Here is a 17580-nt window from a genome sequence, read left to right as displayed (position 1 = left end):
CTTTGTGTCAAGGCTGCCATGATACCAGCTTTCACGAAAACTCAAATCCAGGAAGAAAACTAGTCTAGGCGCTAAACAACACTTGTATCCCTGATGGGACATTATAAAACACGCAAGTTATTTAACAGTAATAATAAAAACACAGATTTGAAATAAACCTAAAAAACCACATTTGAAAGGCCTCTTGCAAGAGATCTGGTGTGTTCAGAAGTCATTTTTCACTATAAAAATAACAGCAGCATCCCTCCAAAAATTCTAAGACTAAAATTGGTCTGAAATTCTAGTTGGCTGAAATGTTGAAGAGTTCCAAGAAAGTAAAAAGCATGCTATCATTTTAACAGCTGCGCTATTTCAATAGCTGTCCCCTTTATACCACTCACAATTAGAGACACTCATAAATAAGCCCCTCATTAGCTCTCTGTAGAGCTAAGTTAGTGACTGTGCAAGTAGTCATTAAAAGCAAATGTTTGGTTTCTTTTTTAGCTAATTGGAGTTTATGTACCCATATCTGTACATACGTCTGTACTAAATGTTCAGCAGAAATCTCTCTCCTTAATTCAGATCAAGAGTTCCAAAAATCCCTCTGTCTTGTGTACTTCGTTTCGAAGCCTTCTCTTTTTCTCTGCTGGAATTCCTGGTAATGATACCAGAATGTGGGCAAACCTCATTAGTCTCCCTGCTGTTTACAAGACAGGATTTATGCTCAATGTGCTGAACACAATGACACACATCACTAAATGGCTAGAACTACCACCCAGGCTCTAATCTGAGAAATTTTTCACCCAGTACAAATACCTAGCAGCGTGGAGAAACACGGAAGAGCAATTACAGCCAACACATGTAGTCTTTTAAAAGTACACCAATAAATACCCATTTGTGAAGGTTAATTTAATGCAACCCAGGCTGTTATCTGGAACAGTGTATGTCACCAATTCAATCCATTAAGTAATTACTAAATTCTCAAGAGGGCTCGCGGAAGTCAAATGTGGTTATTCCAGGTTCATTGCTTCTGGTCTCCCTAAGGGCCATTTAGGCCAACAGCTGGAAAAGCTGACTACAAAGGTTCCCAGGCATAACTAACGATTTTAGGAAAACAGGTAAATGAGTCTAACCAAGAAATGGGGCTCATCAGGGCCTGTCCTGAGAGAAATACTTAGGGAAGCAGAAGAGAAGCACAAGTGCGTAACAATTAAAAAGGAGACGGAAAAGGTGACAAGAAGGGGTAAGTCTGACTGGGAAGCAGAGGAGAAAGAGAAATGTGTTCTGCCTAAAAGTGAAGACAGAGAAATCTGGAGACTATAAGATCTGGCTTAAAGGGGATCACTTGTTAGCAGTTTCTTGAGATAGGATTTTTGAGCCATTTACAATGAAACATTAATCGTGCTCCCCAACCACCACCACCCTCTGTCACTGAAACTCTATTAAAGTTTGGATAGTGCACGAATTTCTGGGGAACACTCTCTAATTCTCTACTCCGCATCCCCACTGAGCTTACACGTAAGAAACGGATCTAATAGTAGTTAATAAAGCCTTACTGAGAAATGATTGCTCATAAAAGGCAAGGTGCAATACATCCACCCAACTCTTTCTAGCAAGTGTCTCTCCCACACAGGTCACAGTCAAGTTACACAAGACGATGGCCTGAAGAGGGAGAGGAGGCATTAGAAAGAAGGTGAAACAGACTTGCTTTCAACAATCTCATCCATCCTCACTCCCAAATGAATCTCAATAACTATAACAAAGAAAGTACTTTTTGAATGAAAAAAAAAAAAAACAGGTGTTATTAAGGGCCCTGTGTGACTACCCAACCAGTGAGAATCCAGAAACAGTTCTTTACCGTCGTCTAAAGAATCACACCTACCCAGGTCACTCATACCTAAAGGGGCGAGCACGTCAATACCTTCTCTTTTCGTTTCTTTTTTTTTTGGTTTGAATGCATACTCTCATCTTTACGGCAGGTTGAACTTGTTGCTAATGGTAGCCACGACAATACCAACTAGAATTCAGCTCGGGATTTGTAGTCAGAAAACTGGGTTTGGGATTATCCTGTAAAACACAGCAGAGCTTCAGGCAAATTGTTCCAATTTGACTGTCTTTGCTGTGCTTCTTATGCTTGTTCTTGTTGTCATAAGCGGGGAAGGAAGACGATCATTCAAGTCCTGAAATTGCCACCTACCAACTACTGAGCCCGGAAAAATTATTTAACTTGAACACGCTTGATTTTCTTGCTTATAAAATGGGGGATATTAATATAATATCCACACCGTAGGACTGTCACAGTGATTAAATGTAATTATATGTGAAAAGCACTTTGGAAATTGTAGTATTATTAATAAAGGGAGTAGCTATTAGTAGCTATTAATTATAAAATATAACAAGTATTCATTCAACAAACATTTCCTAAGCATTTACATTGTGAGACACTGAGTTGGATGCTTCAGAAACACCAAGATGAAAAAGGGTTTATAATCTGGTACAGTTTAGGAGGAGGGAGTTACACAGTAAAACGTAACACAAGGCAAAAATTGTACCATTTAGGAGTAGTGCAAACGAGCAACATGGCTGTTCAGAGAACATAGGTTCATCCTAAAAAAATACGTGTGGGGCCAGCCCTGTTAGGTATTGCGTGAGTAATAAACACAGAAGGCCAGATTACGTTTTAAGGTTGGAGAATAGTTCTTCCTCAGTAGCTTCCTTAGAATTAGAGGCACATGCGTATGGATCGAATAACTTGTGAAACCCAAAGATAAAGATAAATGTATAACACCAGCTTTCAGTTTAAAACACAGTAAGTTAAAACATTAACAAAATACAAAGTAATGTTATTTTGAAGCCTGGTGCTAAGGACTAATTTAAATTCTTTAAACTAACAAGACAAAACACAGTACTGAACTAGCTATTCAAGAGAAAGTTCTTTCTATTAGAAATTCTTTTTCACGTTATTTAACTGTCACCTCTCCAGTTTTTCTCCAGTCCTATACACAAAACAGCACACAGTGAAGAATTCATCTATTTACCAGGTGATGGCCCTTCAAAAATGAGTCGGAGGTGTGTGTGTGAGTGAGAGAAAGGAAGAAACCACACGTGCTAACGTTTGAGCACGTATTCTGTTGCAGTAATGTAAGAAAGGTAGGGAAATCAGTCTTGACATGAAAAAGTTACAATGATCACGTTATCCTGGAGTTTTGTACAATGACCCCTTAAAGGCAGGTTTATGGCATGCACTATTGTTCTTAGTTTAAGGACATAAACATGTACTAAAATCATCCACCAACGAAGGACTAGCTTCTGATATTGTCCTATTACGGAGAAAAGAGAAAAGCCAAACATTCTGGTCAAATCGCATAGAGTACAACTTTGAAAAATTCTTTACACATTGATATTGGTTGCCTTTCCTCTAAGTTACATCACCTGTCCTTAAGATTTATCTGTGTCCTTATACATAAACAAATACCGACTGCAGGTGGATTAAGACACAAACACAAAAAGTAAAATCTTTAATAATAAAAATAAACTTTCAGAAGATTATACAGAAGCATATCTGGAAAAACCTGGAATAAGAATGGATTTCTTAAACAAGACACCAAAAAGCATGAAACAAAGGAAAAAAAAAGAAAAATTCTTCTCCATTGGCATTTAAAACTATATGACAACTATACCAAAAAAAGAAGGAGAAGGAAGAAAAAGCACAAGGGGGAAGAAAATGTTCTCATGGTGTATAACTGTCACAGGATTATAATCCTGAATATACAAAAATTGCTACAAATCAGTAAAAATCACACATACACAAACAGAAATGAGCAAATGATATACTAGCCAATTCACAAAGGAAGAAAACCAAATGGCCAATAGACATATGAAAAGATGCCCAAGCTCACAAGAAATCAATGAAACGCAAATCAAAACAGCAATGAGATAACATTTCACACTCATCAGGTTGGCGAAATTTACTAAGTACGAGAACTCCAAATACAGGTGAGGACTCCGACATACTGCTGGTGGCCGTGGAAACTCGTCTAACTATGTCGGACAGAAATTTGGCAATCGCTAGTTAAGTTGTAGCCCCATATACGCCATGAGCCAGCAGTATCACTTCTAAGTCTATATCTTAGAAGGTCTCTCACCCAGGCACATAGGAAATATGCTCAGGAATGTTTTATGCAGCATTATTGTAATAGCAAAATGCTGGAAGTATCTTAAATGTCAATAGTAGAATGAATTAAAAATTGTGATATGTTCAAAGAATGGAATAGCATGTAACAATTACAATGAGTGAACTGCAGGTATATCTAACGACATGAGTCAATCTTGAAAATATTACGCTAAGCAAACAAAGCAAATTAAAGGATATACCATCATGGTACCATTTATATAAAAAGATTTAGCATGCAAAACAGAAAACATTCATAAAGCATATATTGTCTATGAATACATATCCAGGTATGCATACATACACCTGTGAAAAAGATAAATGCCTCTGAGGAAGGGGGAGAAAGAGCGGGGAATGGGAGTTCAAAGGGAGAGCTTCAATGGATTTCTTTGAAAAAATTAGAAGCAAATATCACAAAATGTTAAGACTAACAAATCTGGTTATGGGTATACTCATTTTTATTGTGTTATTGTCTACACTCTTCTGTATGATTGAAACATTTCATTTCCTGTCTAGTGTGTCTAACAATACAGTGTGTTTTGACCTGCTGAGCCTGAAACATCTCTTCACCTTCTGAATCCTACAGCGCTTTAGCACATTCATCTCAGGCATTTAGCATCTTCTACCACACACCACCACCACACCACCGTGTGCACGTCTGCACCCAAGCGGGAACCCTCTCCAGCCTTTCAGGGCAGGGCCCACATCTATGCATCTCTTCATGCCAGACAGTGACTAACAGTGCTTTGTACACAAGAGGCTCTAATAAATGTCAAATGAATAAACAAATGAATAAATTCAGGGAAGCAAAAGGGCAGATCTGGCTGCAGTTAAAAATAAAAATGACCCTGCGATAACACAATTAGATAACCTTTCCTGTGAAAATCAAGTTATATTGGTAGATTGGGTATCAGATTCTAAATATAGATGAGGCAGTATTCACTGGTTTCACGTTTGCTGGAGAATTTAACGAAAACAGTCTCATACTGATTCCTGATCTCCTCCCAAAAAGCATTCAGTGAGGAAGTCCAATTTTCACACCCAGGAAATTAAAACTATAAGTTACCCTCTGTAGATCTGTATAGACATTTCATAATGTTGTCTTCCCAGGTGAGGTCTTCTCATTTCCCCTCTTCTTGCCACCCTAAATCCTCCATCATTACACACACCTCAGCCCACAGATTTGGGGTGTGTATTGGTGGGGGAGCAAGGAAGTAGGTTATTTTTGCCTGTTAGTGGGCTTACGAAACCCACAATATTTCACCAGATCCACTTACCTGGTGATAGGTTTCATCCTACCTGTGGAAAGAGCCACACAACTTATACCACTTTTTGACTGAGTTTAACCTTTAAAAGATACCTAGGAATGACCTGGGGCAAAAAACTCTAAGAGTCATCAGACTTGAAATCAGAAGGTTTAGACTAGATGAATGACAATTATGCATGAAAAAATGTATAAAATTATAATCTTTAATTATTTTGAATTTTTTCCCCTATACTTTATGATCAAGATTGGAAAGTGTTTTGGTATCCATGATATCCTAAATTCTTTCTAAATAAGAGACAGGTGTTTCCAGTTTCAACTGGGCAATCGTTTTATCTTTCCAGAGGTCTGGGGATAAAGAAACTGCTACTTGGGCTCTCCAAAGGTCAGACTGTGATGAGGAAAGGAAACAGAGCAGATAACCACTTCTGGAGGTAACAGAGCTGAACTGGAGTAAAAGGAAAGCTTCCTTCTACAATACAAATTAGAATGTTCACTCACAGACATTCTAATCTTTAACCACATTCTCCAGAGGTCAATAAACCCCCTGTTTAGCCCCAGGGAAGTTTTGTTGCCAGCCCAGCAAAAGTCTAGATGGAGAAAGCACCCAATAATTATTCCAACTGGAATTTTCAAAGCCTGAAAAGTGTTGAAATCATGTGACACAACAGACACTTGCTGTAAATAAACTCATTAAGAGTTAAGATTTTGAAGGGAAACCATTTAAACATAACTCCATGTGAAAGGCAGACAAACAAGCAATAGAGAAATGCCAGAGATGAGAAATTCCAACTTTGGATAATATATATCTGAAAGGTAAAATGGAATAGAGCTCAAAGACATGTCTGAAAAAACAATTAAAAATTAACCAAGGTGACATTATGGCAATCACTTCCATGTGCATTAGATTTAGTGTTTGAGGGGAAATGACTGGAGTTGAAATGACTGGTCACAGTGAATAAAGAAATTAAAGAAATGTTAGGAGGGCTTTCAAAATAGTCACTGCAAGGGGCTTTTACTTTCTGGAAGGTGAAGTGCCCCCAAATGGGGCACTCAGGACCAGTGAATGTCTTTTCGGTTTTAAACTATATAAACTAAGACAGCTTCCCACTTTCAAAAGATATCTGTCTTCTGAGAATGTCCTCATATGCTGCCATACTTCCCAGATTTACCTACCGATGACTTAGCAACATCTTTGTCCAAAATACTTAAAATATCAGAAATGGCAGCTTGCAATCTGACATTTAGGCCCAGCCAAGTGGGTATACTGAGGCATATTAATGCTGAATTTTGGCATGTGTCAGACATCTAATATGATTACTAAAATACTCGCTGGGAAATTGTCTGATTTAATGACTTTTTAGTAAAGATAAGATCTTGGTAGGGAAACCTCAAGGAATCCCATTTGATGAAAATCCAGTGAAAACATATAAGGATTCCATAGTTACCTGGAATATTAAATTCTTATGGATAAGTAAAATAGTAAACAACAGCCTATTTTGTAAAACTTTATTGATCATACAGTTCTGATCGTTCTTAAAATGGGTCTCCATTAATTTGGAACGCAATCATCACTTTACCAATATGAAATAGAATTAGCCCTTGGCTATTGTCATTATATGCCACTTGCTTCCAGAAACTTGCTCATTTAATCCTGACAACAAGTATCTCAATTTTGATGGATGTTGAAGTTGGCACTCAGTGAAGAAACTCCTTGGGAGGAGACCCCATCCATACCTTGTTTACTATTGCATCTCCATAACCTGGCACCATACCTGGCACCATGTGATAAATAAATGTTAACTGCCCACACAGCTAATAAGTACACATCTGACCAAGATTTGAACAACGGCCTATTTTAACCCCAAGACTTTATTTTTCTAAGTGAAGGGCTTGTAAACTTTCTCTAAAATGTAGGCCATATGGTCTCTGTTGCAACTACCTGATTCTGCCATTGTAGTCCAAAAGCAGCCGCAGCCAATATGTAATTGAATAGGTGTGGCTGTGTTCCAATAAAACTTTATTTACAAAATCAGGCAGACAGTCCGTAGTTCGCTGACCCCTGCAAGCTGTCACTAAGATAATTAAAAAGACAAAAGAATACATCAGTATTTGTATTCCATCATCCAACTGAGAAAGCCTTGAGAGAAAACTGTGTCTATTGGTATTTGAGATGTTTTTGGTTTGGTCATGGTTTGATCATCATGCTTGTCTAATGCAGCGAGAACTTATATGCACGCCTGGCTTAAAGTAAATCAGACCTCACAGAACAGGCTCTTCGGAGAGAATATTCTACCCCCAACTAGAGAGACTATCACTCCTCATTTTCTGGAAATAAAGGACAGAAGTGCCTCAGCAAACGATGATTCCATATGGTAATGTAAGCCCGTATAGTAGGAGGCATCGGGGCAGGACCCCAGGAGAATGATCTAATTTAAGTGCCACGATGAGGTTGTTTAGCTTCCCTGGGCTATATGGAGATGACACAAACATCAAAAAGCTGTACGATTATGAAAAAGCATTCTTTGAAAGCCTGAGGTCCACTATCAACATGAAGTTTGATTAACAATTTATGATCAAGACAGACAATCTTGATTAGAGGGTTGGAAGCCACTAGATCCACATCATCTTTTAAGAAATGATCCCTGAGACAGGCAAGAATCTTGCCCCAGACCTAAAAAAAAACCCTCATAGAAACATCAAAAACAGTAATTTAACGTCAGATAATCAAAAGCCACAAGGTAGCTCCTTCTTAAGAGGAGTAGACCAGTTCATAGTCTCTCCATGTGTGCAACAGAAGCAACACAAAAAATAAAGATTTAAATTCTTTCTCTCTCTCAAAAAGAAAAAAAGTATGTAACTGTTAGAAAAAACAAAGCGTATGGTGAGGAAAGTTCTATCAATTTTTTAAAAGTCAAGACCAAGGTCTTCCTTATCAATTACTACTTCTTTCTACTCTCTCTCCTTTAAAAGGTTTTGCAAGGATCAAATAAGATATATATGCAAGGGCTAGGTAAACCATTAGGCCATATAAACAATGTAAGCAGCATTATAAGTATTATTACCATTACTGTAATTATTACATTGATCAACTGAACTGCCGCCACGCTGACAACCAATTTTTGGCACTCAGTCTTTCTAATGAGACCCTAAGCTGCCAGAAGGCGGACACTTCCACAGCCCAGCTAGCATAGTGGCAAGCACCGTTGTTAGGAACATGGCCATCCAAATATCTTTTAAACCGAATCAAAATTGACCCCAGAACACAGCAGATGTTCAATAAAAGGTTGTTAAATGAACAAATAAAATAAATAGTAGTTACCCAACGCACGTTAGCTCTAATTTTCAGTTTACTGTCTTTTATTTTTTCTCTTCTGGTTTAGTAAGTCAGTACTCCCTAAATGTCCCCTTCTTCCCTCTGTCCTGGCTACCCACAGTATCAGATGCTGGAGGGAAACTTAACTCTTTGTGTTACAGTAGGTTATGGGCATAAACTCTCACTGAAAAAGTGATCAACAGAGAGACTGCACAATGTGTGTGTGTGTTTGTGTGTGTGTGTGTAGTGGGGAGGTCGGGGGAAGCAGGGACTAGTAGAGCCAGAATTGATGATTGAGACAATAGAGAAGGTAGGGGTGGGATAGGAAAGTTTCCAATAGGAAAGACCTTCTGGGAATCTGGCAGAGATCTCCCCTGCAGTTAAGGGCAATCGGTAAAGTGCTAGACTTGACTTTACAACGTGTGTACTCCTGTAATATATTCAGCTATACAGAATTCTAAAAACCAGACTGATCAAACAGAAGCAACTCAGAAAATCTTTAATTCATAAAAGCATAACTAAAAGCAATCAGACTCCTATGCTAGCTGTTAAGCAGTGTCCTTAGGATACAAGCAAGGAGAGTACACATTCTCTCACTCCAGAGTGATCCCCTTGCTACTTCATGTTGGTTGAGTTATCACTCTTTCTTGACTAACTCAGTCTTTTTTTTTTTCCCAAACATATTCCTTAATATAGAGCCATCTTTAAATCTTGGTGTCTAGCTTGCTGTATTAGGGAAATAAAAATAACATATTCCACAGACGGTATTGTCATTGATCATTAGTCTAAAATGGGTATTGGAACTTCAGAGAGGTAGGCTTATTTTTAAAACTAAGTCTAACTGCCTGAAAGTCGATACAGAACCTCAAGTTTCGCCCTTTTAGCATCCTTGGGGATTGAACTTTAGTTCTGGAGCATTTTCACTGAACCTTTGACAGACAAAGGCAGTAACTTTTATTTCTAACGCTCTCCCCCATTCCCCTTTTATAAAAAATGTAAAATATTTTTAGAAGAAGAAAGAGAATGGTGAAAAATACAGAAAACTACAAGATCACAAGTGCAAAGTTTTCTAAACGCGTGCTACTTGAAAGTCTCATAATATGACCATTTACACATAAGTTGTGACTTTAAGTTGGTCCCAAAATCATATTCAAAGATCCTATCATAGCATCCTTCACTAAAGATGTATTCGTTTAACAAGACAAAAATGATGAAGGATCCGTCTACATCTGGTACCATTTTCTGACACAAATATTATATTTGTTTCCCAGACGTTATTCGACAAGCTCTCCAACATAATAATTTTATTTTTAGCCATCACCCTTTAAAAAATTCCTAATGAATGTGGTATCACTGTTCTAAAGGACTGTCTATTCTACCTCGTTCATTCTTCTGCTTAAAATTGCTGATATAATTTCCCTCACTTCTGATCATAAGCGAATTTTCTTAAAAACCTCTCCATTAATCTTATTTTCCTTTTAAGTAAAAAATCATTATCCATTACCCTCGGCTACCAAAAGAGCAGCTTCTGCTGTTCGTGTTAAAGAAGCTGCTTGCCCACGACGCTTGTCCCGGAGAATTTAGAAGTCTCCCTAAAGAGCCGAGGGGGAGAGCTGCCGCGAACGTTCTCAGATACCTGACTTTACAAGGTTTCGCGCAAAGAGCTTGCCTTTAGATCAGCATTACTCAGTGTTTATGAGGGTTGTTTGTCAAACCAAAAATAAGGAGCCTCCTCCCCACAAATTAAAGAATCAAGTTACAATCCATTATTTCATTTCTGATTGTTTTTCTTTGTAATAAGTGGGAAAGTGGATACTGGATAAAAGTCCCCCAGAGCTAAAAGAGCCCACATTAAAGGCTTCAATTAGCTATAAATCAGTTGTCTTTCCTACTGGGGGAGAACAAGAGGGAAAAAAGAGAGGGGGGTGTTTAGAGAAAAGAGAACTGGAAGAGCTTCCAAATTAAATTCCGAGATACCTACTACATGCGGAAAACAACTTTCCAGGGCTGGGAGGAAAATCAAATCAAAAGTAAGACTAAAATTAGACTTTCCCAATGCCAGTGCCTACGGTTAGGTCCTCTCTCCCTCGCGGATCTTGCATCTTAAGACCTTAAAAGAGAGCCTGAAGAGGTTAGAGACCCTCATAAAACAAAACTTTTATGCTGCATGCTTTCCCAGCTTGTTCCTAAACCCGGCGTGCAACACATTGCCACAATTATTATGCAAACAATGCCTAAACGGCTGTAACCACTAACGACTTCTCATTAAAACGGCTTTCAAAAATTTGTCACACCATCTAAAAAAGCTAACAGGTACACCAAATCCACCTAAATCGGCAATCAAAACACGAATCACCCTGATTTGTATCCTAAAACTCAATGCAAGTAAAATCTCAATATTCTGACGTGGGGTTTTAAAAAGTTTCTCTTTCAACCATTAAGCCAGAACCAAACAATTTACTCCTCGACAAAATTTAGTTTATCTTGTAATAAGTATGATGGAAAACAACTTTAACCATATTGTACGTGCTCAGTATGTGTTTAAGTCAATCGGGAGAAGTTTAAGATAAAAATCAACTGAAAGGAATAGAAAATCAAACAAGAGAATTGTAAAATGAACTCCAAGAAACACGACTTTAAACCCCATCTACCTCTCCCCCACGAAAATGCTATATCATTATAATGCCCCCGTGTGTGATCAATAAATTTTTCCGATGTCGTATTTGTAGAAAGAAAGTAAATTCAATTTACATTAAGGGGGCGAACGCATATTCTTTTTTTCCTTGGTCCAACAACGAAAAGAAATTCCTGCTGGCAAACCCAAGATGTCAGGGTTCGTTATAAACAATAATTTTTTTCCGTTCAAAGGCGAACCCGTTCATTTGCACAAAATTTAAAGAGTTTGCGAGTTTTCCAGGAAAACTGCCACTGCCTACAAAATCCGAATGAAACGCTGACATGGGATCTACCGTGCTCCGCAGCCAGGTTTCCAGGAAATCTGCGAGGGCGGCCACAGCGCTGCGTCCTTGACAATTCCTTCGGGAAAGCCGCTCCGCACCGTGCCGGCTGCGAGGACCCGGGCGGGACGAGCCCCGAGCGGCCCCCGAAGGCGGAGGGCCGGGAAGAAGCGACAGCCCGACTGCACGGTCCCCTGCTTCTCCATTCGAGGAGTCCACGCGGCGCCGACACCTTCCCCGCCGCAGTGGGGACCCGGAGAACAGACTCAGAAGGCGGCGGCAGATGCGGTTCGGGGAAGGAGCCGTTGACGGCGAGCCCTCGGCGCGGCGCTTCAGCTTCAGGTGGGGGCGAGTCCCCGAGGTGTCCCCAGACCCGGGCAGGACTTCACAAGCCTCAGCCCCAAGGACGGGGCGTCCCTCGGCTGCGCGGGGATGACAGACAGGCCCAGGAGACCCCGGCCCCCGACTCCATCCCGCCTCCCTCGCCCCCTAACAGATGACGGAGAGGAAGGAAGGAAGGTTCTAGAAAGTCTCTGTAGACGGCTGTCCCTTACCTTCGTGTACTTGATTTCGAGGTTGGGCGTGGGCGACGGCAAAAGGTGCAGGGACGCCATGAGGGCAGCGGGGTCGGCCTTCACCTCGCCGGGCATCTCGATCTTACTGGAAGTCATGGTGGCGGGCCGAGGTCTCGCTGGCCCGCGGCGTGGGCTGTGCGGGCTGTGCGCGCGGTCCGCGGGCTGGGGGCGCGCTCGCCTGTATATAGGCAGGTGTCAAGCTGGGGCTTTTCTTATTGGACGTGAGGGCCGAGGCGCGGGGGGCTGGTCCATCCTACCTAGGACGCCCGGGCGCAGCCCCGATTTACATAAAGCTCGCCTCCCGCGCCGCGCCGCCCGGATGCTCGGCGCCCACGGTCAAGTGCGCCCGGCGCCCCGGGGACCAGCCCACGTCCACGCCGCGGCTGTCGTCGACGGCCCGAGCGCCAAGCTGCCGCGCGGGACTCGGCGAGCTGGACCCGACTCCAGAAAGCGTCGGCGGGGGCGCACCTTGGCCGCTGTCGGGCGCAAGTCGTGGCCTGGGAAGCCGAACTGCCGGGGATTGGCCGGGAACCCGAGCAGCCAGGGTGTCGGCGGAGAAGCCTGAGGCCTGGAGGACGGCTCCCGGGGCGCCCAGGGGTCCAGCCGAGGATGGGGCGGGCGATGCTGCAGCGAGCGCGGAGATCCCCTCCCAGCCGCGTACTGGGGCCCGCCAAACCCCGTCCCTCTCGTTCCCGGGGACTCGGGGTGGGGGCCCCCTCCGCTCTCCTTCCCGGGGCAGAGGGCCAGGCCCTCCGCAGCGAGCCCCGCCCCCTCACCCAGCCACTCCCCGTAACGGGGCCCGAGGGGCGCGGTGGCCGCAGGGTCGGGGACGGGTAGTGATGAGTGCGAGTCCCTCGCCCCACACGGAGTGAGTATCCCCGCGAGCCGGTCGACGCCGGGCAGCCCTCGCCAGGCTTCTCCCGCCCAGCTGCTGCCCTCTGCCGGCCGGGACGGCCCGTCCGGAGCCTGTGGACCTGGTCCTCATGTACGCCTCGGAGCTGCACGTTTCACTGGCCCCTCCAGTCTTTCCGCTCGATCCCTCCTTCCAGCCCTTACCTTCGTCGCCCCAAAATACACGTGGATACACTTGTTTTGCTTTTCTGTTGTTCTTCACGTTAACAGCTACCATCCTGCCAGACATTGACCTCCTCACTTAACTGCCCCTTTAGGGTTGAGCTTCCGCATCTACACTCCCTAATTTAAGTGTTTCTGTAGCTCCAAGAAGCCGCCTTCTAGTCTGTGGGACTCTAGAGGTGAGCATATAGAAGGTCATCAAGAACCCAGGGACCCCCATCCCAGAATGGGCTTTGGGCTCAGTGGGCTAAATCTGAGGTCCAGATGAAAACACCATTATAGGTCATTTCCCCTCCTCACTCCTGGTGTAAACCTGACAGGGGCCTACTGATTCTCATCTTAAACACTGTCTTCAGACCCCTTAGAACCCCGTTTCTTTGGATATTAAGGGTGAGCCAGAAAAGATCTTGCCTTAGATACTTAACAGTAACTAAAACCGCTTAATCCTCAGGGCTTTCATGCTAAACAACAGTAGGAACAGACAAAAATCTTTCATTTTAGCATTAGGGCTATAGCAATAACTTGCGGCCTCTCAGAACCCAAAGTATCTAGCCAAGGTTCCTTGAGTGAATTGTTTCACTCAAGGTTCCCTAAGTGAAGAAACTATGGACCTTAGCTTCGGTGGTTGGGGAATTTTGAGTCACAAGGGATCTCTATGGCCCAAACTTGTGCTTTAGTAACAGTATGTGTTTATGAGACACACTTTTATTAAAGCCTTAGTGAATTAGAGATACAGTTGAGGAATAGAAAAGTAAGGTCTTGGAGTTTATTAGGGAGAGAAGGGTAAGGTAGCAGCAAGGGAAGTCAATGATGCTCGTGGAACAATTCCTCGAAAGTGTTTTGGGCCCCTTCCAGTGCAAGGCTCCATGCTAGAGGCTGGGTTACAAACAAGAGGGACAGCCCTTGCTGTCAGTGAGCTTGAAACGCTCGCCCACAGAGAGAGACAGATCCCTGACTGTGAGAGGCTGTGGGGAGGGTTACAAAAGAGCATCAGCTACGTGATCTGGGTGCTCCATCAAAGAAGAGCTCACTGGGGAAGGTGACTTTGGAGTTGGGCCTTTTAAGGAAAGGCGAGGCTTCAACAAGGGAGGGAAGGACAGTGTAGGCAGGAGAGTCCACAAAAGCAAAGCACAGAGATGTGAGAATACTCTATAGTGGACATCAGTGTGACTGGAGGAGGAACACATAGGCTGACAAGGCAGTTGACTCAAGGTGGTAATGACCTTAATTCCTGAGACACTGGGAAGCCATCAAAAGCTTCTGAGGAAGAGAAAAGGGAAATCTGTATAAATTGAACTGATGAATGAATATTGCCGAGAAAGACTATCACAAACTAGAAACCATTGATTTACGTTCTTCTCAAAGCGTAAGACGGGCCTATTCACCCTGACCCACCTCTTGCTTGCTAACCCAAGTTCTGTCACCATGGCTGGAAAATCTCTCCCGAGGAAGGAACAATATGCTCGGTTGTTAGCATTTGTTGCACAGTGAGGCAGAGCAAATACATTCCCTTCTTCTCAAGCAGGAAAGAGAGGATCTTTTGGAGTCTTCTCATAAACATAACCAAGAGGCCTAGTACAGTGACAGACAGCATACTGGTTCGAATTGTTCACTTATGGCTTCTTTTGTGTAAGAGTTCCTCTCCAATTAGACAGGAAAGTCATCAGCATGGCGACCACGTCTTCTATTTCCCTCGTGCCTTCCTCAATTCCTAAAACAGCTTGAAGCACATAGTAACTATTTCATAAGAATTTTTGTTAAGTGATTTGAGCAAAAGACGAAGCATATTCCCTATGGCACTGTTGACTACTTCCAACATTTTCTTTTCCTGACTTTAGGTTTCCCTTGCTTCATCTCTTACCATAAACTTTTCTATTCATAGATTTCTAAGAATTTGTTTCTTGATGGAATCATCCTCTGAAAAAAAAATTTTCCCCCATCTTCAGCTCATGATTGCAGCCTTTTTTTGTCAAAGCTCTTTCATTCAAGATGAGGGACGAGAGCTAGCAGAAAAGAACAGTGAATTTTAACTAGTTCTTTAATGGGCATCTTCTTGGTTTCTGCTCATAGGGCTACTCTGCTATTACTTACTTTTTTTTTTTTTTTTAAAGATTTTATTTTTTCCTTTTTCTCCTCAAAGCCCCCCAGTACATAGTTGTGTATTCTTCGTTGTGGGTTCTTCTAGTTGTGGCATGTGGGACGCTGCCTCAGCGTGGTTTGATGAGCAGTGCCATGTCTGCGCCCAGGATTCGAACCAACGAAACACTGGGCCGCCTGCAGCGGAGCGCGAGAACTTAACCACTCGGCCACGGGGCCAGCCCCTGCTATTAGTTACTTTTGAGGCTGTCTTAACATCTCTTCTCACATTCTTTTTCATTCCTCCTCTTCTCTTCCTTTTATTATCTTCTCATTTCATGATGGTAAAAGTGACAGTCTTCCCCACAACCGCTGTCAGATTTCTAACCTTTTGAATTTCAGTCTTTTCCCTGATTCAGTTAAGAAGCATTTCTTCCCACCCTTATAATGTTTCCTGCTGCACCATCCCCCATCTGTAATTATTTATTGTTTAGGATACATCTTGTTTAAAACCCCTCGCACAAGGGAACGTAAGCTACAGCATGCTGTAGTTCCTTGTGAAAACAATTTATTAGGCCTGGTGGAGCCAATATCCTGGAGTTGTGGAGGAGAAAAATAAATTCTTGCCTCATATTTCCTCACCTAAATAATAGAATGCAAAGTTGTAATTTTAAGCCATCAGCTTCATGTGAAATTTGATTTTAAGTTATGAAATCATAGCCAGGTAGGCTTCTTTTTAGTTTTCAGTTAAAGAGGGAAAGTGTTTGTTAAATTGAGAAACATGCTTTAGAAATCAATGAGGGAAACACAGATTCCCACAAAAGGAACACTTTTGGGTTTGACAATAACAGTGTCCGGCTTGAAGTTCAAGCTTCCATGTTCAGGGGCTATTTCAGCCTCAGGTGGCCCTGCCTAATTGCCTTCCTGTTCCCATTACTAACCATGATGACAGCCTACCTCTTCTAACAGATACACTTGCATTTTAATTTATCTGCAAAAATAAATCACACATTATAGCATTTCTATCTTCTGGGTTAATTGAATCAGTTCCTTAAATGTCCTTAAGTCTAATGATTTGAAAGGGGCACACTGTTTGAAATATTTGAAAAATTAGGGCCCTTGGGTTGTATGCAGAATGATCTCGGTGCTTATTGCAGAGATGTGTTTCCTAACGATATCATCTGTCTCCAGTGGGATGTGCTCAGCTACTTGATTTGAAATGTTTCCTGAAAACTCTAACAGCAAAGCTTAATGCAAGGTGTATTTACAGAGAAATGGTATTTAATTTATTAACAAAAGGTTATAAAGAGGCTTATATAATTTTATCCAGAAATGCTTAATGAAGTATTTTGGACCCATTATGAAAACATCTAGAAAATAAATTCACTTATATTTTTACTTAACATGAATAATAACTTTTTATTTGGGATCTAAACGCTCATTTAATTATTCTTTTCCTTCCAACATCTAGAAGAAAAGAGGCTGAGATTATGGCATTTATTAACTGTAAAAATTCTCTCCATGTGAAGTGCCTCATGCCCCAATGTGGCCTCTGGTCACTGTATTCTATGAAAAGGGGTATTTATGGCTGCAGGGAGTAGATTCCTAATTGGTTATGACTCCAAAAGTCATGTTTTGATACAAAACATAATTATTTCCTTTTAAAATAGGTCCTCCACATTTTGGGAATCTTAAGAGACTATTTTAAAAGTGGAAACTAGATTTGTCTTTGTTGTAAAGCCCAGTTCCACCTCATCTATGTTTTAGATGCTTCAATCTAGGTCTGGAGAGGACCTCAGAACTCTATCAATAATCACACTTAACAGGCAGAGGGAGAAATTAAAATCCCAGCTATGCAGCCTTTTCCGACCAGCCCGAGGAAAAAGGCATTAGCTCCCTCTGCAGTGGATGGCACGTATGTGCAAGTGAGTATCATTAAAAAGCAACAGCTTAGATTCAAGCTATTTTAGCTGCTGCTGCTGAGAAATCTTTGGAGACATTACAGTTTTAATTTGAATTAGTTTGGAGGAAAAAAATCTCAGAATGCAGGCAAATTTTAGAGTATAGTTAGCTTAGGAGATAGATTTTCATTAAAAGACCTTTTGACTTTTAGGAAAAGAATCATAGTGTTCATTAGCCAAGTTAACCACAGAAAGTAAATGACTTAA

The 17580-nt window shown here is 41.8% G+C and overlaps 1 protein-coding gene across 3 annotated transcripts in view; it reads right to left on the bottom strand.

The window, feature by feature from the left end:
- Positions 1–12862, bottom strand: part of ALDH1A2 (aldehyde dehydrogenase 1 family member A2) — a 91160-nt gene extending 78298 nt beyond the window's left edge. The window contains exons 1-2 of one of the 3 annotated variants that reach the window (XM_014839447.3): positions 12731–12862; positions 12242–12440 (exon numbers count right to left, since the gene is read on the bottom strand). In XM_014839447.3, coding sequence (XP_014694933.1) covers positions 12242–12358 — 117 coding nt within the window. In that variant the 5' untranslated portion in view covers positions 12359–12440; positions 12731–12862. Of the gene's footprint in view, positions 1–11699; positions 12071–12241; positions 12441–12519; positions 12646–12730 lie in introns of those variants that run through there. The other 2 variants (XM_070500823.1, XM_070500831.1) reach the window with 2 other exon arrangements.
- Between the last annotated feature and the right edge of the window lie 4718 nt (positions 12863–17580).

This window comes from Equus asinus, chromosome 2 (genome assembly GCF_041296235.1).
Source record: "Equus asinus isolate D_3611 breed Donkey chromosome 2, EquAss-T2T_v2, whole genome shotgun sequence".
In the NCBI taxonomy this organism is placed as follows: Eukaryota; Metazoa; Chordata; class Mammalia; order Perissodactyla; family Equidae; genus Equus; species Equus asinus.
This window is presented reverse-complemented; position numbering and strand designations above follow the sequence as displayed.